This window comes from Onthophagus taurus, chromosome 11 (assembly GCF_036711975.1).
Source record: "Onthophagus taurus isolate NC chromosome 11, IU_Otau_3.0, whole genome shotgun sequence".
Classification (NCBI taxonomy): Eukaryota; Metazoa; Arthropoda; class Insecta; order Coleoptera; family Scarabaeidae; genus Onthophagus; species Onthophagus taurus.
In genome coordinates, this window is record NC_091976.1 from 32,666,188 (window position 1) to 32,692,362 (window position 26,175).

General features: G+C 36.4%; 1 protein-coding gene across 2 annotated transcripts in view; it reads right to left on the reverse strand.

Annotated features, from left to right (window-relative positions):
* The window catches only part of LOC111425062 (Histone gene-specific Epigenetic Repressor in late S phase), a 114,636-nt gene extending 88,544 nt beyond the window's left edge, over window positions 1-26,092 (reverse strand). For both annotated transcript variants that reach the window (XM_023058821.2, XM_023058820.2), the window contains exons 1-2: window positions 23,561-26,092; window positions 16,841-17,111 (exon numbers count right to left, since the gene is read on the reverse strand). In XM_023058821.2, the coding sequence (XP_022914589.2) occupies window positions 16,841-17,111; window positions 23,561-25,429 (2,140 nt within the window). In that variant the 5' untranslated portion in view covers window positions 25,430-26,092. The remainder of the gene's footprint in view (window positions 1-16,840; window positions 17,112-23,560) is intronic.
* Between the last annotated feature and the right edge of the window lie 83 nt (window positions 26,093-26,175).

Here is a 26,175-nt window from a genome sequence, read left to right on the forward strand (position 1 = left end):
CACTAGACCGAGAACTAGAAACATTCGGATTTAGCCGCAGGTCTCTCAAGACGGCTAAACCCGAATGATTCTAGTTCTAGTGTTAGATTTAGTGTTAGTTCTAGTTTTTATTCAATGACAAATATAGAACAATCTAAAGCTGAATAACAATTAATTCCAGACCTAACACAAGCATTAGAACTAACACTAGACCTAGCCAATCACCAATTATAATATAATGTGATTAATATTTTTCAAATTATCAATTACTACAGGTTGCGTAATAGGTTTGATTGCTTTAATCAACCCTGGAATCACAACAAAATGATAGAAACGATAAGCTAAAGCTATAAAGAAGAAGAGTAATCTAGTAGGGAAATATTAAGTGAATGAAGAAGTCATGATGACTATAAAGAGTAACGATGGTGGTAACATGAATAAAGTGGATCAGCTAAATTTCATTGTAACTTTTTAGATGTTTTTTGTAAGATCTAGGATGTGGACTTTCAGGCTATTCAACAGTTGGCTAGAGTATCGAAAATAAGTCTCAAATATTGATATTTTAAATTTGATTTATTTCACGCTCGACATTATACAGCTGAATGGCTAATATTTTCCAGAAAAAAAAGGCAAACCAAGTAGTAAAGAGACAAACCATCAAGTACACAAAATTCTTCAACGGGTTTACCTTTTACTGTGTGTACTTCAACACAAAATAAAAAAATAGCATCCATTCCATTCGCAAGTTACATTAATACCCTAAATGTATTGGAAAAGCTCATATTTATTAGAAAGAAAACTGATTTACGGTGTATTAGGAACTTATAGTAAACAATAAATATGAAAAACTAAAGCAAGTATGGTTTTCCAAACTACTCCAATGTGTATAAGGTACCAAGATGAATAATATGAGAAATTTTGTTTTTACCGTAAAGAATCATGTCAATCATGATGGAAAGTCATGAGACAACGCTTTATAAATGATTAAACGGTGTAAATTAAAGAATTGAATGGTGTTGTAACCACAAAACACAAATATAAGAAAACATTTTAACAAGAAGAATTTATTCTGCTTGATCAAGTCAAGGTTGCTTGCAGCTGAGACACCACATGGATTGTGTTTTACCTTTAAAGGTAATCAGAATTGTCTACCATCATTGGTATAAAACAGTTTTGCGTCTGCAAGAAATCCCGAAACTATCTAGGAGTTCTAGTTTTAATTCAATGAAAAATATACAACAATCTAAATAAAATAAATAACAACTAATACCAGAACTAACACTAGACCTAGAACTAGAAATATTCGGGTTTAGCCCCATTACTCCCATTTTTTAAATTCTTTCAAGTTTATGGATAGCATGCCATTAATTATTTTAACTTATTTTCTCCTTATCATGTATCTGCAAGATATTTCTTGTTGATTACAACAATTTTGACACACACCAACAATCTTTTTCTACTTTTTGCCAACTTTGAAACACTTTCAAGTATCCAGTAAACTTCTTTCTTCAATTTAATCATCCTATTTAAGTGTCAAAGAAATATTTTAAACCATTTTGAACCAAAATCATCAATAAATCCCATTTTTTGAATTCTTTCAAGTTTATGGACTTTAACTTCCCATTTAATTATTTTAACTTATTTTTTGTTTATGGCTTTGCTTCGGTGGAGTTTATTGCACAATCTGTAATAACTGTGTCCCAACTTATTAAACAGATTCAAGTCTGGTGTGGAGATAGATATTTCGCCCCATGACCTCGGAGGATGGCGTGACTTCGATGCAGTCGAATCTTGATATCTTGGTGGAATGGTGCGATCGTAATCAGCTCAGGATTAATGTGGAGAAGTGTAATGCTATCACTTTTACATGTAGAACTACTTCTATCAATTCATCCTACTATATAGAATCTCCCTGCTTAAGTTGACTTCTGTCAGAGATCTGGGAGTGACTTTTCGTTTCTTGTGCTGCGAGGATGCTTGGCTTTGTGCTCCGTACTTCATGTTTATTCACAGATTTTACAGTATACATATAGCATTTTCGAGCGCTTGTTCTGCCGAGACTGGAGTAAGGTTCTGTTATAATCTTTGTTGCAACGTCACCATTTTTCTTCACTTGACACTCGTAGGGATGATCTCGATGTTAGATTTATTATAAAGCTGGTGAGTGATGAGACAGATTATAACTGGTTACTCTCTTGCATCAACTTCAGTGTGCCGAGATTGATCCTGTAATTGGTACTTTGTTGGGCAACAAAGATATATATTATTATTATTATCCTCAAGATGTTTCTTCCAGATTAAAACCATTTTGACACACACCATTTCGTCACCTTTTTTTATTTTTTTGGCAACTTTGAAACACTTTCAACAGCCATACAAATATTTTTTCGGCGATTGGCAGTTACTATTGGAATCGGAAGAAATGCTACTTCACTTAGAGAAAATCTTTTAAAGTTGCATAACATTTCGTTACATTACCAGTTATTCGAGTGATATTTTGCTGAAAATCTTGATAACAGAGTGAGCTGCATATAAGAGATGTCTTAGGACAAGTCTACATTGAAAGCTCTTTCTGATAGTTGGACTCCAAACAATATCTCTTGAGAGTATTTATAGATATATTCTTGTCCCTTAATGAGGTTTTGGTAGAGTATAATCTTCCTACACTTTGTTCTAGACAGCAAATCATTGGCAACCACACCTAGATAATAAAGTCAAGAAATCGAGATATATACTTGATAAACCTATCACCTCTGCAATAATAACATATTACAGAAGATGATGCTTTTTAACACTTTCCTTGATTTTAAAGCAATTAAATTGGAACCCAATTATTAAGAAATCTGTAATTCTAAACCTAGTTTTATGAAGTTAAAGTGTTGATGCTTCGCATTTGATAGTGCAATGAAAAATAACTTTAAAGTTAAGTTCTATTTCTCAAAGGGGAATTCAATTACCACCTCATGGACTTTCTTAGTGGCAAGCGGGTAGAAACTTTCAAGTAGCACGTTTCGTAAATAAATAAAAATCCTGACTTGTTTCGCACCGACCGTTACGTTATAACACGTTATGCCCGGCTATTACTTTCTCTGCGGCTCTCTTCACGGCCGTTCCCTACAGGCGAGCCCAAGCCCGAACTCGCCCATATAAAATGTATATTTTTTATAATCTTCGTAGTCCATAAACAATTTAGTAACCTATCGGAATGGAATCGATAAGATCGCGTGCCGCCGGCAAGTGCTCGCCCGCAACTCGAAGATGTACGGATTCGAATTAAATAGAATCGAAGAACAACAACAAGAACAGTCTCGATCTTTTACTAAACGAACCAACGAAGGAAGATCGGCGCTCGGTGTACGTTACGTGGCAATAAAATCATGAGGAGGGGAGGAATCGTGCCGTAATGCGGCCGTATTTGGCAACCTGCCAACTCGCCAGTGTGTGTCGTTGTAAATTTATATGTGCGGCCCGATAAACTAGACACACTTCGCGATTCGAGATTATCTCAAAACCGCGATGTTATGCCCCTATGCTCTTTTGATTATTATTGCGGCTGACATGTTATACAACAATTTCTAAACCATTCATGTATAGGTAATCAAGGATGAATTCATTTGCTTGTGTAAACTAAACACTTAATACCTCCCCTACTAACAGAAATATAATAAATCATTTTAAATTTATTATCATATTTCAATTAAATCTTATCTGAACATCATCAGTTACAGTCAATTCTCTCCGTGTAATCGATAAAATCTATTGGAGAATACCCACAGGAACAATTTATTATTGTTTTTTTACACATCGCAATTCCTTAATTACATCATTTATTTATTAAATAATATTGTGTAAACAAGGTGTAAGGTTTGTTACCCCATTAATCGGTTTATTATTTTGACAAAGTTTCACACGATCAAAGTCACGTACGACATCGTTTCCGCTAATGCTAAAAATAACGTTAATTGTACTATGAGGAGAGTTCGTTGCGAAGCCGACGGTAACGCGTTGAATACGTGAACGTTATAAAGCGGTAGCGTGTCATAACGAGCGGTAAATAACCTATTCCTGTGCAACAGGAGAAGCTCGAAGCCGCGTTTATTTTTCCCGAGCGTACGAAAATTTACGGTCGAATTCAGTTTGTACGTATACAGTACATACTTTAACGTTGTGAGATAACGGAGTTCGAAGAAATGAACACCCGGTAGGTGTTCGATACGCGTTCGGGCGATGAAATAACTGGGTACGCGCATGTGCGCGTAGTTAAGCCAGTGGAGTGTGAGTGTAATTTAATGTTCCATTTAACTAACTCGCACTTGTTTATGCAAACAGGCTGACCGTTTCGATCGGACATTATTAATGATTCGGTACAGTGAGGTACAACTATCTATCTTGACTTATATTTAAGAGTAATTCCCATTAGAACACGATCTTGCATATAAATGTCATTACAAAAAAAAATCCTTTTAAAACGTTCAAATCGGCTCGTCCATTTATTAGTGTCAAAACAAAACTACCAATTAGCGAAGCGTGTCCACAAATTTTTACGGTCGTAATTTCATAGCTCGTATAGCGAGGAGAAGGGAGCTGCAAACGGACACACGATACTTAAAAAGAGAACCCCTTTTACCGCTGCGCCAGAACAAATCATGTTAACTGCATTTTTGGTTGAGCCTTAATTAGCGGGGTAACATAATTTGAGGGGCTAATGGAGGCACGCACAGTTACTGGCTGGTAAAACAGGCCGCGACCGCGAAGCCGTGCACTTTGGGGGACCGTTCAATTTTGTTTATTAAGAGCGAACCGCTCCGCCCAGCTCTCGTTTCGAAATACACTTTTAATTAGGTGAACCCGTGCGACGTCGCGTGGTTCTGCGATACACCTGAGGAAAAAAAATACTATTAAAAATAACTTCCTGTGTGATTACGTTGGCTTTTAAGACCACCAACTAAGATTTATGAGTGCTTGTTGTCAACTCAATTTTTTCATCAAAATAAAATTTACATTTTTTAATTATCATCTTTGATCTTCCTGATTTCAACGTATCAGTTACTTTATTCTGCGTGCTCGTAACACACACAGAATCTTATATGAAAACTCCATTAAATGTACGTACTTTTCTAGATACTATGGGTTGGGTTATTGATTCATTACAATGCTATTTAGATCGTTCTGCAACACTAAACCTCCGATTTACAATATTCATTCAAATCCGATTTATTTTGTAGGATTATTACCACATCCATATAAAATTGACCTCAGCTAATCTTGTACCAAAGGATGTGTGATAACCCATATTTAAGTCAAGGTCGATTTCGGCCGAGGCGCTACATTATCTGTTGTCGTAATAGTGTGTCGGTATGATATAAATTGTAGCTCCTCAGCCGGAAGTTAACTTAATTCCCAGTAAAACTTTTAATTTAAAGATAAGCCGAGGTTGCTACGAGCATAGCATATAATGTAGCTTCTCGCCCGCAAGCGACCTTGACTAAGCGTGAGCCAGAGGATGTGTAATAACGCAAATTTATGCTGAGGTTGCTTGCGGGTGAAGCGCCAATATTAATACCATGTTGATATAAAATTACATAGCATAATGTAGCCTCGTTGCCAAGACTTCACATTCTATATTTATTATAAAATTTTGTTTTCCGCCATATTGACTTTATAAAAATGAAGATAACATCCAAGATGTTATAATATCTAGGTATATCGAGTTTGGACTCATTTTGAAAGATTTTTAATTTATCTACCACAATATTTATGAATACTAGATTGATAAGGTCGATTTTTGCTGAGGCACTCATTATATGTTGTCGTAATATTGTGTAGGTATGATATCAATTGTAGCTCCTCGGCCGCAAGCAACCTTAATTCAAAGTAAAACTTTTAATTCAAAGATAAACCGAGGTCACGGTGATATAAAATTGCATACCATAAAGTAGCGCCTCGCCCGCAAGTGACCTCGGCTAATCTTGTATCAAAGGATGTGTGAAACTCAAATATTAATACCACGCCGATATAAAATTGAGGTGCACATATTGGAGCGCCTCGCCCGCAAGCGATCTTGGCTAATCTTGTACCAAAAGATGTGTAATAACCCATATTTAAGTCAAGGTCGATTTCGGCCGAGGCGCTACATTATGTGTTGTCGTAATATTGTATCGGTATGATATAAATTGTAGCTTCTCGGCCGGAACCAACCTAAGTTTCATTCAAAGATAAACCGAGGTCGCTTGCAGGCGAATCGTTAATGTTATTACCACGTTGACATAAAATTGCATATCATAATGCAGCGCCTCGCCCGCAAGCGACCTCGGCTAAGCTTGAGACATAAGATGTGTGATAACGAAAATTTATGCCTAGGTTGCTTGCGGATGAGGCACCAATATTAATATCAAGTCGATACAAAATTGGGGAGCACATATTGGAGCGCCTTTTGTACCAAAAGATGTGTGATAGCCCATATTTAAGGGTGGAATTGCAGCTGTCAAAAATCGGTATATTTTTAATATGCTATGTTGGGTGCATAACTATAGTAATCCCACATAAATAAAGACTATTTTATGTTGGATGTTGGAGAGAGTAAGCGATTGAAGGGATGAAAGTGGCGTTGCCAGATCGGTGGTATCATATACCCCGTATACGACCTATACGGCATACAATATAATATTTATCATAGGGTAAAATTTAATCCCGCCATCTACTTCAGAATCGGTGAACTTTTGAAAATAACTAAATCAACTTATCTACACTAAATACCCTAAATTCTTTGTCAAAATTCAAACTTCAGTGATTTTGTCGAAAATATAATTTGTTTATATTGTTCCTCTCAGTATATGTATTATTATACCCATACTGAAGGAAACCATTCATCTAAACTCATAATTAAAGATTTAATTTGGAGTACTATCAATTGAAAGTTTGTATATAATAATATGAGTATAATATATGAGTATAATATGAGTATAATGTGAGTATATAATAATATGTATATAATAATATGTAATAATTTGAGGCGCTACATTATGTGTTGTCGTAATATTGCGTCGGTATGATATAAATTGTAGCTCCTCGGCCGGAACCAACCTAAATTCATTCAAAGATAAACCGAGGTCACTTGCTGGCGAATCGTTAATGTTAATACCACGTTGACATAAAATTGCATAGCATAATGCAGCTCCTCGCCCGTAAGTGACCTCGGATAACCTTGAGCCATAAAATGTGTGATGACGCAAATTTATGACGAGGTTGCTTGTGGGTGAGGTGCCAATATTAATACCACGTCGATACAAAATTGGGGGGCACATATTGGAACGCCTCTTGTACCAAAAGATGTGTGATAGCACATATTTAAGTCAAGGTGGATTTCGATAGAGGCGCTACATTATGTGTTGTAATAATGTGTCGGTATGATATAAATTGTAGCTTCTCGGCCGGAACCAACCTAAGTTTCATTCAAAGATAAACCGAACAAAGCTATCTTGGGTGTTATATCTAGATATATCGAGTTTGGACTCATTTTAAAAGATTTTTAATTATCTACAACAATATTTATGAATCATTTGCTTCATTCTTAAATTTATGTTCATTTCAGATAAATAACTTTTTAATACTAATAGGGTGACTAAAATAATGTTTTTATTATATGATATTTTAGATGAGAATAAAAAAAAGAAGTAGACATCCACATTTAATAAATACCCCCTAAAACTTTCTGCTATCACAATATCCGCCCTTCGCCCAACTCAGCTGTTATTTCCTGTAGGTTCGTACATCCGCTCTATTTCCACTGCATCCTTCCACACCACAATCTTCCACAAGATATATTATAAAGCCACTCCTTAATTACGTCCCGGTGCGCATAAAAACGGTAGTTTTATCACCCGTTTTGACATTTTAATTTGGATTATCGTGATAATCTCGTTCTAGATTACAAAATCTAGACTCAAGTGCAATTAGGGTCGATTGCAAACAGACTAGAAAGATCCCCTGGTGAACAAATCACCAAAGTTAACGAGGGATTCTCTTCCCGATGAATACATTCAAGCGACATTGACGCTTCTTTCAACCTATTGTTTGCGACCATTGTCTTGGGTAGATTGGGGTGTAAGAAAAGAACTCGTAAATCCGTTTCTTTCTAGGTTTCCGTAGTCAACGGGGAATTCAGTAAAATGCGATAATAGTAAAATGTACACATAAGGGACAGGAAAGTAAGTAAGGATCTGGATAACTAACGTTCTTCTAAAATAGTTTCACGTAGCCGGGAAAAAGTTCTTAAACCGACACGAAGTGGCCATTAGAGACGAGTCCGCGACGAAGCAATTTCTTACTGCAATTCGACTGCGTCCCACGAGAAGGGGTACACCCCGTACGGTACCTACTACCGAGTTTAAGTAACAAAGCCCCTTCGTCGGAACACTTTTAGTTAGATTGTTTTACAACGTTAAGTGATTGTGGGCAAGCGAACTTCCGAATGAAATTACTATCCGCTAAGGTAACACACAAAAAAGATGTAATTACAAGTTTTAAGATTATTGATTTGTTGAGTTAGTGTTTCGCTGAAAGATCTCACATGTTAAATTAAACGGTGTCAGATGTAGACATCATACTTTGTAAGCAACACGTTTCGTCCTTCGGCAAACCATGAAAACAATGGTCTGACCATCTGACTGAATAAAAACTGCCTTGGAACAGGTGAAGCGAACGCGACGGCGACGACTCGACAGGTGAGAGGTAATAAAACAACCCAATGTGTATCTAGTAGACACCAACAAACAAGAAACCTACTGTGACCACCCTATGAGATGGTTACCCTAACAGTTACACTACTTAGATCAAAGAAGACACGACTCAAAAAAGAATTGTATAAAAAAAAACAGATATGAATAACAACTTTCATATGTATACGAAAACCGCGTGGGATTAAAAAAATGGTCGTAATAAGAGAAAGGAACATACGGTATGTAGTTGTTTCTGGGTTCACTTTCTACCGCTTGTAGGTAACATCACGCATGTAGTGAAGTCCCAACCCTTTGTCTTGCAATTATTTCGCAGCTGCCGCCCGACAGCTGGTTACCGAATGGATTTCGAACGTTAGAAGAGAGTCCTTTGTGGTCGGTCTCTCTCCTTCTTTGTTGTGCCAAGTGTCACCTTCGAATCGGCTCTGCCTGATCCGAATGGTTAACAATGAGTATTAGAGTTAGTGAAGCGACTAAATTTCAGGTATACAGCTTCAAACGCGTAAAAACTATTTAGATGAGGCGGTTTTACGGTATGAATTACCGATCCCAGGATGATACACTGTTATAACCGTTTTATTCCTCATCGATCAACGTCTCGTTATAAAAAGGTGCGCAATAATATAAATAACATCAAAACAAAAAAATTTAAATCATGTATGACGGATATCGCAGAAGATAATAAACTCGAAATTATCTTCCCTCTCAATACATCACTTTTTTATTGTAGTCACTTGAAGACTTTTACGTATTGAATCAATTTTTGCAAAACGTTAAAACCCAATGTGACATATTACACCCGCGATTCTGAATCGTTTTAAATCCGGAATTAATGCAGTAATTATGCCGACTCATAAATCGTCTTTGTATTTCTGGAACAACAAGACATTTCCATCTTGATTTAAACACTTTAAAACCGTAAATTAATTGGAGGTTCAAGATTGTATATTTTACCGAGTAAGATTATTATATTTAACCACAAACAAAGAGATCTAATCGCTGTTACGAAAGCAGAAATGAACAGCTAAGCATATTTGAGCGGAGCATGCAAGGTGTCATAACTTTTTTTCTCAGATTAGTGATAAGTGCATTGTGACCGCGTTCAATCAAAATTAATACGATTAAAATAAATAATGTTATGCAAAAAGACGGTCAAAAAGTTAATGTTTGAGGTTGGTACTGCATAGCTACTACCAACGAACGGAACGCCATTTATCAATTTATGTGTGGACACGAAGTTAAGTCATTGAATACCGGTTTATATGGCTCCGAACGCTGTGGACTGTGACGAGAGAGACACAGACTAAACTCACAGTAATCGCCACGTCAATTATGTATAAAAGATGGTCACCTATGTTAATAAATTACAATTAAAAATTAATGGGCCATAATGTCTTCGTATTCAATACAAAAAACTCTTTGACAATAATTGACCAATTAATTTTTAAGTTCATATCACTGTCTAATTGTTTATTTAACCACACAAGAACATACGCAATTAAAATAACACCAACGCAGTACAACGCATTATGAATATAAAATGCTTGTACCTCAATAATTGGGTTTTGCAATATACAAAAATATATTTCCATAGAAACCATTTACTCTATCCCACATAAAATGTAATATGTCTGAATGTCTGAACACTAGACCTAGAATTAGAAACAGTTGGCAATGGGTTCTATAATTGTAAACTAGCCAAGTCATTGGAAATTGAAAAAAAGCAATTTTTACTAGCAATTTTCTCAAAACTACGTTTTTACAACTCTTGGACAAGATATACCAAAAACGAATATCATATAAATATAAACAACAACTTAGCACTTAATCAGCAATAAAACTAGAACTAACACTAGACCTAGAACTAGAAAGTTTCGAGTAGCCGCACGTCTTTCAAGACGGCTAAACCCGAATGATTCTAGTTCTAGGTCTTATGTTAGTTCTAGTGATAGTGCTACCGTAAAACTAGAACTAACACTAGACCTAGAACTAGAAACATTCGGGTTTAGTCGTCTTGAGAGACGTGCGGCTAAATCCGAATATTTCTAGTTCTAGGTCTAGTGTTAGTTCTAATTTTATACTAGCACTATCACCAGAGCTAACACAAGATCTAGAACTAGAATCATTCGGGTTTAGCCGTCTTGAGAGACGTGCGGCTAAACTCGAATGACTCTAGTTCTAGGTCTATGTTAATTCTAGAGACAGTGATAGCTAGCGGTAGTAAGCATAAGATATCACTATGTTGCAAATTATTATTGTACTAAAACTAGACCTAGAACTAGAATCATTCGGGTTTAGCCGTCTTGAAAGACGTGCGGCTAAATCCGAATATTTCTAATTCTAGTGTTACTTCTAGTTTTATACTAGCACTATCACCAGAACTAGCACAAGACCTAGAACTAGAATCATTCGGGTTTAGCCGTCTTCAGAGACGTGCTGCTAAACTCGAATAACACTAGTTCTAGGTCTATGTTAATTCTAGTGACAGTGATAGCTAGCGGTAGTAAGCATAAGATATCACTATGTTGCATATTATTATTGTACTAAAACTAGAACTAACACTAGACCTAGAACTAGAATCATTCGGGTTTAGCCGTCTTGAAAGACGTGCGGCTAAATCCGAATATTTCTAGTTCTAGTGTTACTTCTAGTTTTATACTAGCACTATCACCAGAACTAACACAAGACCTAGAACTAGAATCATTCGGATTTAGCCGTCTTGAGAGACGTGCGGCTAAACCCAAATGACTCTAGTTCTAGGTCTATGTTGATTCTAGTGACAGTGATAGTTAGCGCTAGTTAGCATAAGATATCACTATGTCGCATATTTTTATTGTACTAAAACTAGAACTAACACTGGACCTAGAACTAGAATCATTCGGGTTTAGCCGTCTTGAAAGACGTGCGGCTAAATCCGAATATTTCTAGTTCTAGTGTTACTTCTAGTTTTATACTAGCACTATCACCAGAACTAACACAAGACCTAGAACTAGAATCATACAGATTTAGCCGTCTTGAGAGACGTGCGGCTAAACTCGAATAACTCTAGTTCTAGGTCTATGTTAATTCTAGTGACAGTGACAGTTAGCGCTAGTAAGCATAAGATATCACTAGGTTGCATATTTTTATTGTACTAAAACTAGAACTAACACTAGACCTAGACCTAGAATCATTCGGGTTTAGCCGTCTTGAAAGACGTGCGGCTAAATCCGAATATTTCTAGTTCTAGTGTTACTTCTAGTTTTATACTAGCACTATCACCAGAACTAACTCAAGACCTAGAATTAGAATCATTCGAATTTAGCCGTCTTGAGAGACGTGCGGCTAAACCCAAATGACTCTAGTTCTAGGTCTATGTTAATTCTAGTGACAGTGATAGTTAGCGCTAGTTAGCATAAGATATCAGTATGTCGCATATTTTTATTGTACTAAAACTAGAACTAACACTAGACCTAGAACTAGAATCATTCGTGTTTAGCCGTCTTGAGAGACGTGCTGCTAAACCTGCATTCTGAATAAGACATTTTACCCCATCTCATATCAGTTCTAATATCTCCAAAAATAAAATCCAACCCAGAAAGAAGATCAGCAAATAGCTAAATCCAACATGGAAGGTCTCAAACTCATCGTTTACGCCAGGCTTCGGAAGATTGACCAGAAGAATAAAAGATGAAGATAATAAAAAACAAAAATCAACTAGATGAAAGCCACGGAAGTCCCAATAATGACGCAACCTCAGTTTAAATTCAATACATCTGGAGAAGAATATTGGTTCTTTTTCTCATCAGTCTCGATTTTGACTACGTAGTTTAGTTTTCTCTCTAAACCTATATTTCCAATCACACTGCTGATTCATGTCATAAAGAGTATCTCTACGTTGTCTTGTTAACCGCTTCTCGCCACCATATCGTAATATTGCCAATGTGAAATTAAACACAAAAATGTTATTACTTATTTCAAAAACAATGTTGGTATCAGCAATTAAGCTAATATCTTGTCTTATCTCACCTTGTTCAGGTGAGCTTTCGCCTCCTCACACCTTGTTTTTTGTGTTGGCGTATTCCAAAAACATTTAGTTCCAACGCATGTCATTCTCTCGCCCGGTTAAGCCCCCATTATACAAGATCGTCATCAATTTAATCAGTGTGAAAAGATCCTCTTCCAGTGGCAACAAAATCTCATCCCAACGAGTTGTGCTAGAGGCGTTGAAGATGTCAAACAGAGCAAAGGCTTCGAAAAAATTATAATTTGAAACACTTAATTTTGATTGAAGTAATTTCAACTTATATCTAGATAAAATAATGTAAATAATATGGTAATTGACGAGATAAATCAATTATATTAATCATATGTAATAACAAAATTTGTATAACAAATTTATTTGCATCAAATAAAAGCGCAACATGTTAACCACAAAAACAAATATTTCGTGGAAATTACGTGATAAAAGCGATCGAGACTATTTGCGCTAGCGCGGGAATGTATTGTTTGTTTTGAACTAATAACGATATTTCCATAATGGTGATATGTGTATAACATAGAGCGTAAATATATCAATTTATTTGTTGCGTCGAGTTAATTCTGGTTTAGGTTCGCTACAAATATAATTGTGGCAGTGTCATCAGTTGATATTTCGAGACGTGGCAATATTTCGCAATAACTATGTAGGCGAATGCAATGCGTGGGTTGTTATCAATGACCAACACTATTGAATGACCTCATCAGCCCTATTTAGTTGGAACAGTAATAAAATACGGTTTTATAACATTCTGAAATTAATACACAGGTATATCTATAGATAAATCGTTTTAATCTCTTTTATAACCTCAATGAAATCAAATTTCAACTCGAATTTCATTCAAATCAGCTTTGTTATTGTTTTATGTATATTTATTTAGAGTTATTTGGTTTTAGTTATTAAGAAAGGGACAAGCGTAAAACAAGCTGAAAGCCACTTTACAAGTATACATTAAGCAAACAAGGATTAAGTAACAGGTAGACGCGTGAAAAATACACGTGGAATTTAGTTCAAAACAGGGGGGTTCTGAAGAATGAACGTGGCAAGCACAGATAGGAAATGGCTCACAAATTACATGTTTACCGACCAGATGTGTAATTACTACTCGCCGCGAATTCTCGAAGGTGCAACTCGATAATTCCACCGCGTTCTAATAAATCAAATTGTGCGAATCATACGATGGAATCAACAACAAACATACAGCGAATATTATAGAGGTGGCGTGGCTTTAACAACAACTTACCGTTTTAAACAAAAAAAAATCCCTTCCTTAATTATCAAGAACACACATATCTCGACGAAAAATCACATACACCGCACCTAATTAGTGTCTGACTTTAATAAAGACCACGTTTTAATTTAGGATGTACTGTATCAAGCCTGTCGACGTTGTAGTTCGTCCGGCATTCATTAGATGGCGCCGCGCCATGTAACATTTATAGCTTAATTTCAGAATTTACATATTTATATAATTTGAAAAAAAAAAAATTTCCTTGTTAATGAATGTAGTGGAGAAAAATTGATTTATTATGAATCAATTAATACTTATTCAACCCGTTTTAAGTTGAAATTTGTATATTTAACTCCTCCTTAATTATCTACAAACACTTTGTAAATGTTAGAGGAAGTTTATTGTTTTATCGCAAATAAATTAAATGTTTGTGAGTTTTGATTAAACAAATCTTTTTTTATAAGTTATAAAACTTGTTGAATAAATATAAATTATTTCTAATATATAGGTGTTCTAAAAATAAGTTTAAACACCTACAATCTCATCCAGCTTTGATTAAAGGGAGGCATCCAAATTCTTGACCCCACTATTATATTCTGAGTGATCGACGTCGACTGTAGCTGATATGCTGATTCTCCAGTTGACCAGCAAACCACAAAGCTATCAGCAATTTCTCAAATTCATTACGCTTCTGTTAATATTCTTAAAAAAACTGCGTTGAGTATCCTTCTATTTTGTCTTGACTTTATCTGCAGCGTCTTGTCTACCCACTTCGTCATTATACTTGCCATCTCAGCTTTCATGTAGAGTCCTTGATAGGGATTTTGTACTATTCCTAGACTTACATATTTATTCCAAGCATGGCAGATAATGATGGTAGTCCAAGATATGCCAAGTTCTTTTGCAAGGACCTGTCAATACGGCAGAAATTTTTTTTGGCGTTTTTTCGCCAGATATGTCCAAATTGATGTCAGCACACCAATTTTCCACATCGACTAATGCCTTTCTTGTTCTTGTTTCAAGGTTTTTACCACTGTTATCAATCTGTATAGCTGTACCTCCCTTAGAAGCAATTGGATAATTCTCCAAGGGTCTACGAAAGCTGACATAAAGTCTTCTATATATACGTAGAGGCTAAGTACTTTCGTCAACATTATCATGGAGTACCCGGGCTCAACTCTTAACCTCCAAATCTTAGTGGGACTAACTCAAAATCCTCTCATTGCTACTTCAGCAACAAATTTTAAGGTCTCCAAAAGTCCAGACACGTTTTGGCTGAAACGTTCTACGCTATAATCTCTTATATTACATGACATACTTTTACAAAAGTCTTCAGTAAGTACATAAGGACACGTTTTGCCCAGCTCGTCAAAGAACTTGCTTGGAATCGAAGAGTCCCAAGAAACGCAGATACGTTTCTACAGTGCAGACTTGGGCAAATATTTCGACTCCGTTGTCTAAGCTACCATAAGCAAATGGCTATATCAGTGGTCCAACATTTCACCACACCATAGGGTTCATTCTTCAAAATCAATTCTAGAAATAGTTGGGTTTCTAACACCATTGGCTTCTGTTGCTGTAAGATAATGTGACTGACACAACTAATACCTTGGACTTGGACTACGAACATAATGACAAAACAGTCTAGTTATAATACAAAAATAAATGCCACGCTTGGAATATAATGTAATCTTCATCTTGGGTTGTTCCAAGAGTGATGGAACCTCGACAACTGGGTACTGGGCATTTAGGACTCTTGGATGTAATAAGAAAGAACTATTTGATTCTAGGAGTAGGGTTTTGATTCCAAAAGAAATTGATAATCATTTCTATAAAGAATTTTTGGAGACACCTATATATTCATAATTCAATAAAATTTGTTTCAATAGATTATTTGTCCTGTTAATTTAAATATTTGGATAAACGTGATTCTTTTTCCCAATTCCTACTGTCAATAAAACAGCGCTAAATTACTCGAAAAACAATAAAAATGACATACGATTTGGGTACGAGCCGGAAAAATCGATGTCCCGGACCGGTTACGCTTTGAACATCACGCCATAAAATGACGATAATTTATGTTCTAAATAAAAATAGGCGAAAAATCGCCCAACGGCGTTAAACCACTTGTTGCCGGGTAGCTATAAATTTCTTCGGTTGCGTATATAGGCTTCGCGTTCGAAAAATATTTTTAGAAACGGTTTCTAGCAAACAAAAACAGACTAAGAAGAGGTTTACTTTAAAACTTTACTATGCCGTTATTTGATATAACTCGTAAAGTCTTTTGTAAACTGAGGTTAATTTAACGATTGGATCAATAAATAACGTTAACTTATTGTTAGAGTCAATGAATCATTTATGTTATGAGATTGGAAGTGAATCATATCAGTTTTTATATAAACATTTTTTTATAAATACCACAAATAAATTCGCTGTAAATTTTTATCCGATAAAAATATTTGATTTATTCATGAAATGTTGTTGTAAAACAATCTGTGTGATTTTACAGTAATCGACATGCGAAATTGTAAAAAAATGAATTCATCGTTTTGCATATACCCAATTTATTAAAACTGATTAAGAGTATCCAGTAATGAATCTTTAAGGCGATTACCGAACCTAATTGGAAACCATCCTCTCGGTCTCGCAGGGTTGTAGGAAACCATTAAATTTATTATACAAATCCCCATCGCGTTTAAAATTTACGAACGACATCCTACCCCTTTTAAATAATAACGGAGCCCGCGACGGCACTTATCGCAACGGCATCGTCATTAACTATGCTTGGCGACCGTTTAATATTGATAGTGGCAGTCACAGTGTAAAGGAAGCGAAGGGAATTTAATTAAGCACCCCCCGCCGGTTCATGGAACTTACCGTGCACGTAACCCTGTTCCGGGTGGAGTTGCGTTTGTGGGTGGTGATGGTGGTGTCCGGTAGCTGGATAATGTCCTGGTGGGGCCGAGAAAGCGCTCGAACAACCGTGGCGACGCGGTAACGGTGACAACTGGGGACTAATATGCGGTGGCCCCAAGTGATGGTGTCCTATTGGTACTGAATGTTGTCCAGTTGTCCCCGTGGGGGGTTGCATATTCGATAATGCATCCAAAGGGGTGTAAGATTTACTTGGTGTTGATTCACCATTTGACTAAAAATAAAACAAAATTATTTTTTATTAGATGCATATGTTATAATTTATAATAAAAGAGTTTATATTAATATGGTTTATCCAACTCCCTTGTAATACTTACAAGGGAAGTGTCACAACTGTGTCTCACCGATTTCGATGCAATTTGGTACAGTCATAGAATGGGCCAAAATAAGGTTCGCACATTTTTTTATACGTGCGGTAAAAGCCCCTGGGGCGAGTTATAGGGGTTGAAAGTTTGGAGAAAAAGTACGTTTTCACTTATATTTTGAAAACGAAAAGTGCTATCAAAATTTGGTAAATTGTAACTGATATTCATTTTAAAAGAGCTTTCTTTTGATGTGTCACACATATAGCAGAGGGTTAAATAGGGCGAACTACCCCTATTTTTTTGGAATTATTTTAAAACCACCCTATCGATTTTGGCGGCATTAAGTATACTTCTAGTGCGTTCAAAAATATTAGTTAAGGGTTTTTTCCCATTCGCCCTAGATCAACCCCAGCGAAGTTACGGGGGTTAACATGTAAGCACTTTTCGTAAGAATGATGTGATAAAATTGTCAGGTATTTTGAAAATACTTTAAACAAAACCGTAAATTAGTCGCACAATAAAATGTTTAGTGTAAAATAAGGCATAATACACCATATAGGGGTTGTTGGGGTTATCCACCCCCTTAAAAATTAATTCTATCCCGGGCGTTATTTGTCGATTACGGCGAAATTTGGTACTGTGTTTGTTTTATATTTGAAGTAAAAATTTTTGAAAATGGTTATAAGGGTTACAAATTAGGGGTAGTTTTTTGTTTATACCTCGTAGATGAAAACTGCCATCGTAACTGTGGTATTGTTTTTTAAAAATCTATCTATCGATGTTCCACGAGGTAAACTACCCTCATTTTCTTTAAATAATAAATATAAAACTACTAGATAAATAAGATATTTTATTTATTTATGAGTTAAAAAGCAACTGACAAAAAAAATAGTTCAATATACCAAAGAAGTTTATTCTACATTACTAATTGACGTTTTTTATGTATTATATTAATTTTCAATATTAAATTTATTTTTATTCTACGTAGTGTTGGCAAAAATGAAAGTCGTGGAAAAAATGTTTTAAACATAAGGATTTTTTACACCATGCACATGTTATGACCGCTATATCCCCACAGATATCACACGTTGGCTTCTCACTCGAAAAGCAAACTTCCACGGGATTTTCAAAATGGTCTGGTCTCTCCTCTATATAGCCACTTGCAAACCATGCGTATTTAAAAACATTTATAAACCGAGGGGAAGCCAACTGGTTATGCGTCAACGATTGCAATTTTAATATGTTATCCCTCTGATGTAAATTGACATCATACTGGTAAAGAATAATCTGATCAGAGAATCTTCTAATAAAATTTTTCCATATTCTGAAACCAAATACATCTAGGGGCTGTATTTGACCTGTTGTCCCTGCAGGTATAGATAAATGTTTAAAATTAGTACCTGATGGAGTTATTTCACTAATAACTTCAGGACAATGGCCACTCCAAGAATCTAATAATAATAATGATTTAGAACCAGTATTTGGAAAATATACATTTTGGAGCCAATTTTTCATGTGTTCTGAAGTTAACTTTCCAGATTTTGATGCCAAAACGTATATATTGTCTGCTTTAAACATTGTATTTGCTACCCTCGGTCCAAAGCTGCCAGAGGGTTCTTTTAAAACAATAAAAAGTGGAGAAAGAAGTTTCCCATCAGCAGATATTACGGGTTGAATTGTGTAACTGTGCGTTGTAGATGACACCGACTGGACCACACTTTCTACGGTTTTAACTCCTAAATCGCTTAATGTTCTTCCCGAATGGAATTCCAAGTTAAAACCGCTCTGATCCGAATTGTAGGTGTTTTCAGGTCCATATATTTGGATTTGTAGCTTTGCCTCTTTAACGAAATCTTTTGCTAAAGTTTTTACTCGATCAACATTTCCAATTTGTTTTTGGGATAGAAATTTTGTTATTTTTCGGCTTACTAACCGATTTGCTTTCTTAAAACGTTGCACCCAGCTATGAGATGCTTTGAACAGTTGAGGAGATAAATTCTTTTCATTTCTAGCTTGTATAGCCCATCTGCGTATATCAATATCATGTAGTGGCAATTTATTATCTACGGCGGCTCTCGCTTGATTAATTACAAATTCGGTAATTTCTGCTAATTTTTCTTTGTATGTCCCTCTTTCTTCAATATATTTAGACCATCTGTGCAATTGGGTCTTTGACGTTACTTTTCGGTATTTGTTTTTTACGGTTTCTAGTTTCAAATAACCTTTCTTCCCACTTGTCCAGTAATTTACCGCCTCTAATTTGTACTCGTAGTCGATGTCATCCTTCAATGGACAATGAGCATCAGTATCTTCTACAAACCTGTCAGTTGTATCCTGGTCTTCAATAATTTGCTGACCGTCATTGATGCCATTGGATGAATCGAAAATTAATACAGTTTCGTCTTCAATTTGCATATTGTAGTCTTCCATACTTTCCATTAAAATACGCTGTATATTTTCTTTTAAACTAACTTCTGCTTCATTTACAGGAGTCTGGGGAATATTCATAACAGTAAAAACTGTCATTAGCAAATTTAAAACGTTTATTGGGTTTATTGTAACCATTGCTTCTGTCAGTTGCTCTGAAACTAAAATCTACCCACTGGGCACACGTTCTTTTATACTAGAAAAAACTATTTTGAGAAATGACCTTTAGCAAGCGGCACTAAAAAAACAAATATTGTGCCAAAATTTTTTTGGTAGGTGTATTTTTGGCAACATTATGTAGAATAAAAATAAACTAATAAACTATATAAAACAAACACAGTACCAAATTTCGCCGTAATCAACAAGTAATGCCCGGGATAGAATTAATTTTTAAGGGGGTGGTTAACCCCAACCACCCCTAAATGGTGTATTATGCCTTATTTTACATTAAACATTTTATTGTGCGACTAATTTACGGTTTTGTTAAAGTATTTTCAAAATACCTGACAATTTTATCACATCATTCTTACGAAAAGTGGTTACATGTTAACCCCCGTAACTTCGCTGGGGATGATCTAGAGCGAATGGGAAAAAACCCTTAACTAATATTTTTGAACGCACTAGAAGTATACTTAATGCCGCCAAAATCGATAGGGTGGTTTTTAAATAATTCCAAAAAAATAGGGGTAGTTCGCCCTTTTTAACCCTCTGCTATATGTGTGACACATCAAAAGAAAGCTCTTTTAAAATGAATATCAGTTACAATTTACCAAATTTTGATAGCACTTTTCGTTTTCAAAATATAAGTGAAAACGTACTTTTTCTCCAAACTTTCAACCCCTATAACTCGCCCCAGGGGCTTTTACCGCACGTATAAAAAAATGTGCGAACCTTATTTTGGCCCATTCTATGACTGTACCAAATTGCATCGAAATCGGTGAGACACAGTTGTGACACTTCCCTTGTTAGAAATAGTTTTCAGTATTCTATTCTATTAACGCGCAAGATTATATGAATAGGTGTCTTGAACCAATACAATCCCTATCTCGACATGGGAGCAAAAAACACTTCATTTTGACACTGTTTCCAGGCTGTGCAGAACATCATCTTTGGGAAATGATTAGATGATGTGATACTAAAATATTAAAGCGATATTCCAAGTATTTCCGGAGTAATCGCTGCTTTCCCTCAAAATATTGCTAGAAATAATCAAAAATGAATGTATTGGACATGTTGAAAAGAGCACGGTTTCTCGACTCTGAAATATAAGAAAAACACACAAGCTTGGAGGGAAAAGAAAGTTGATAGATGCTCTAATAAGAAAACTATGCTATGTTATTCGCAGAAATATAGACAGTAAAGAGAATATTAATAAGGCGAAAAGCAACTGGATCGTATCATTTAGTGATACATCCTTTAGCATTTCATCCAGATGTACAAAAACATGTACTGGCAATTTATAAAGATCTATCTCAAGATAATTTGCTAGTTAGATGTTTGGGAGATCACACTCTGAATGTTAACACAACCTTCAACTAGATGGTTTGGTGATTGACCCCAAAGCACCTACATTCCGGTTTAAAAATCGTAGAAATTTCTGCTTTTATTACGCCTGGTCTGTGTAATGAAGGACGCAGTGCCATTTTAGATATGATGAATTCATTAAATATCGTTATTGGCAAGCCAGCCAAAATCTACGCCAATAAAATCGATGAACAGAGAATTATGCGGCAAAAGCGATGTAATGAATCGCTGTACATAAAAGCTCGAAAAGAACAGTTGGCGATGGAAAGTTCATTTTATGAATCAACGGAAGGTTTATTGTATGATCCTACAATTGCAAATTAGCCTATAATAGGTCATTGGATGTTGAAAAAATCAATTTTGACTAGCAATTTTCTCAAAACTACGTTTTTGCAACTTTTAGAAAAGATATATCAAAAAAAAAATATTGGTAAAATACATATTCTATAAGTTTAGTATACAGCTAAGAAATGTTAGGTAAGGTTAGTTTTGTTTACAAATGTCAATGAACCCAAGAAAGAATGTTGGGTAAGGTTAGTTTTCCTTTGTAATGTCAATTATACCGTGAAGCCCACTACTAAACACGAATGTTTCTAGTTCTAGGGTTAGTTCTAGCGCTAGAATTAAAACTAGAACTAACACTAGACCTGGAACTAGAAACATTCGGGTTTAGCCGCACGTCTTTCAAGACGGCTCAACCCGAATGATTCTAGTTCTATGTATTGTGTTAGTTCTAGTGATAGTGCTAGTGTAAAACTAGAACTAACACTTAACAGTGCTAGGTTGTACCCGAAACATTCTAGTTCTAGGTCTAGTATTAGTTCTAGTTGTACACTAGCACTATCACTAAAACTAACACAAGACCTAGAACTAGAATCATTCTGGTTTAGCCGTCTTTAAAGACGTTCGGCTAAACCAAAATGTTTCTAGTTCCAGGTCTAGTGTTAGTTCTAGTTTTGCACCAGCACTATCACTAGAACTATTACAAGACCTAAAATCATTCGGGTTTAGCCGTCTTGAGAGACGTGCGGCTAAATCCGCATGTTTCTAGTTCTAGGGCTTGTGTTACTTCTAGTGATAGTGTTAGTGCAAAACTAAAACTAACACTAGACCTAGAACTAGAATGTTTCGGGTACAACCAAGCACTGTTAAGTGTTAGTTCTAGTTTTACACTAGCACCATCACTAGAACTAACACAATACATAGAACTAGAATCATTCGGGTTTAGACGTCTTGAAAGACGTGCGGCTAAACCCGAATGTTTCTAGTTCCAGGTCTAGTGTTAGTTCTAGTTTTAATTGTTATTCAGTGTTAGGTTGTGGTATATTTTTATTGATCGAAAAGTAGAACTAACAGTAGACTTAGAACCAGAAACATTCGGATTTAGCAGCACACAGAAACTCAGAGTTATCATAAGAACGTCACTTTTTCTAAGCAAAACTTTTCCTTTTCAAAACTTCCCAATGCCTGTACTATTAAGCTATGTTACATTTTATGTGGGACAGTGCGAGTACATAGTAATTTCGTAACTATGGTCACTGCATTCATATATTGCGAGTTATGAAATTCCCTGTATAATGTTCAGAAATGAAGCTGTAATACACAAAGGTGTATGGACTGATATGTTGAAAATTGAAGATGTTGCTTCATCGAAACATTTTGTTCCCAAATTTTTCAAGTATTACCAAAAGAAAACAATTTTGTATATAAATGTATTAAAAATGAATCTTGACTATTTTAAAAAATGACCCTACAAATACTCCTTCAAAGGGTTAGCAGAAAGCTTCGTGTGCAGCTGGCGGCGACGGTGCCGTTGGGTCGATCGGTAATTCAAATTGAGGCATTCATCTTTGTCTGCAGCCGTGGCGATTAATAAACGTCACGGTCGATATTTCGCACAGCGCCACGACAAATTAATACAAATGTTGCGATGCCGACACCGGTTTATCATTCCGCCGCGACGTAAGTTTATTAAATTTTTCCATGCGCTCGGTATGGCGCGGTAAACCCATTTTACGTGTCAATTAACTTCGATGTTTATTCCCGCTCCAATTCGCATCGAGCGCGGACTTACTGGTGACCATGCCACCAGTAAGTGAAGCAGAAGCTCATTCAGTAGCGATGTTCACCGGCGTTAAATTATTGGTTGTTACCCACGGAATTTATACCTACACTATCGTACCGGTTATATTAAATTTAATCAAAACCTTAATTTAATTCGTTTGGTAAATTATTTAAAATGAATAGAATACGATGACTTGAATGTTGTTTGAAAACTCATCCATCACAGAAAAATTGTATGTATACGTCGCATTCTAAAACCCTTCCTCGAGTTTCTTATCTCTTTCGTATAAGCAATCTTACAAATCACAAAGCCGTAGTAAACCCAACGAACCATTAAACTTACATTCTCCTGGCTGCTGCTCGAGGCGGACTGCAGAAGAGTTTCCGTGGCAACGGCGGTGGCAGCCGTCTGCGTATGGCTCGTGGCCGATATCCTGTACTGCATCCCGGCGATGCTGCAATATCCTTCGTGATGTGTTGACCTCGTAGTGCTATTCACGTAAACCCCGGTGATGGTGACGTCCGTGTCCTGATTCACAATAACGGCCACCTTCTTGTTCGATGGCGTGGCCCTAACCTCGATAACCTTATCGCTGTTGTCCTTTTTCGCGTCTTCGTCCGGTCTTCTGGGGATGTCGTAATCGTCGCTGTACGAGTCCGATTCAGTGTCTGAATCGCTCGAATTAAGGGGACTCCTCGAAGAATTTTTTTCTAAAGAATAACTAGCCGCTAAAATAGCGCTTGCGTTCAAACTGGCCATACGTTTCCTCACGACCATATCCTTCAGATCCATGATAACCTCGTTCCTCTTCCGACGTTTAACAGGCGCCTTCTTCTCCTCCGGTTTCGAAACCGGTTCGTCCTTCATTTTTTCAATTACGGATTCGTTGGCGCTTTCGTAACTATCTTCAGAACTTGAAGAGGACATCGTGTCGTGCATATCCCAATGTTTTCCAACTCCGCGAAGCCCCGGCGCTGTTCGCAATGTTCTCGTCGGCGGCGGATCTTCCGACGAATCTCTTCTTTCTCTCGCTTTTGGTTTAGATCTTTCTCGTCTATCGGACGGTTCTCGTTTAATAGGTGGGATGTTATCGATGAAATTACCACGAGATTCGTTTTCGTATAAACAATGAACTTTTGCTAACGCGTTCAACGAAGCGACGCGATGTCTTTTTGGGCCATTCCATAATGAAAAAAGTTTCATTTTCTTTTTTTGCTCATCTTTTGGACTTAACTTGGATTTATTAGATGATTTTGTGGGGGCTTTTTTCTTTGGTTTGGGACTTGGTGTTTTGCGTTCATCGTCAGTAACAGATAACGGAATGGATTCATCGTCGTGTTTTGGTTCTTCCTTAATTGTTGGTGCCTCTTCGATACTGATATTATCAGTTTCTTTCTCAATCTGTTTCTCTTCAATATTTTCAGTTGGGATTGTGGGCGTTTCTTCGACAGGTTCTATTTTTATTTTTGGTGGTTCGTCATTTTTTGGCGTTAAATCCGTCGTGGGTTGAGATTCTTTTGGGGAAGAAACAGAAACAGGTGTTTTCTTTTTAGGAGCGATTTTTTGGTCTGGTTTGCTTTTTTCTTTTGGTTTTGATATTTTTTTGTTGGGTGTGGTTTTTGATGATGTGTTGGTCCCGAAGGTTTTTGCGGTCACTAAAATCTTTTTACATTCCTTTTTGATTGTTGGTTTATTATTGGTTTTCTTTTCGGGTAATCCCGGGTTTTCTGATTTTGATGATTCCTCGTCCCCTTTTTGGTCTTTAACTTTTTGCTTCTTTTGCGAAGCGATGGTTTTGGAAGATTCCGTTGGTTTTGATGATTTTCGTTTTGGATTTTGTGCTTTAAGGCTTGGCAGATCTTTTTCTTCGCTTTTTCCGGCTGTCTCAACTTTTGGACCTGATTTTCCGCTTCTCGTTTGTTTCTTCTCATCTTGATTCGGGGATTCTTTCTGTTGCTTTCGTATTCGGCAAACTTTTTTCTTTTGCTTTATATATTTGATTTTGTGCTCTTGTAATTTTGGCGGTATTTTTTTCCTCAACCTCTTAAACTTTGCGTTCTCCATAGGTTTCAGCGGGGTTAACTTTCCTTTGATGACAAACGAGATAGTCTCGTTCATCGATTGCTCCAGGTCTTTCTTTTTCTTCTTTCGCACTATTTCCTTCGCCTTCTTATTGACAGAAGTCCTCTTCGTCATCGCTGCGTTTTTCATATGGAGTACCTCCGACTACTCGCCTGCTTCGCTCATCATCTTTGGCACTATAACACAGTCTTTATGTGGGGGCCCCCGACGCACCAAGAGCCCCACAGAACAATTCCGCACAGGATCTCGCGGTACACTGTGTCCAATACAACGTGGTGTTAACTTGAGTCCTGCGCCTTCGTCCACCCAATCACAATACCATCGATTTACCCTCAGCAAAGACGAAGAGATGTTCCCGTCCTTAGTTCATGATTGGGGGGAAAAAAGGAAAGAAAATTATTAGTAACCGTAACAGAACAATACGTTTTTCAATCACAATTCATGGAGTTTGTTCAAAAAACATTATCGTGAAATACCGCACTGATAGTTTAAAAAAAACAAGAGAGAGATGGAGCGCGAGTCACAATTGTTTACCTTCGATTGTCACGGACACATTTTCACACACGCACACGTATCATGAGCCACATTTCAAGTTTTGGGATCGATAGGAATCCCAATTCTTTACTGTTTAGATACCGGACACTTTTATTATATCATCCAGAATGGAAATTTTTGACGTATTTTCACAAAAACTTTACGTACCGAACGAAAACCCGAACGGCGATGTAAACTCCCCGCCCTATTTACGTGAGTGCCTGACAGACCACCATTTTACAGCTGGAGAATTTTATCTACACACCTTATACGCAGTGCCATCTGTGTTATTTCACGGAGAGTTTAAGGTAAAGTTGAAAAAAGTTTTCTACTTTACAACC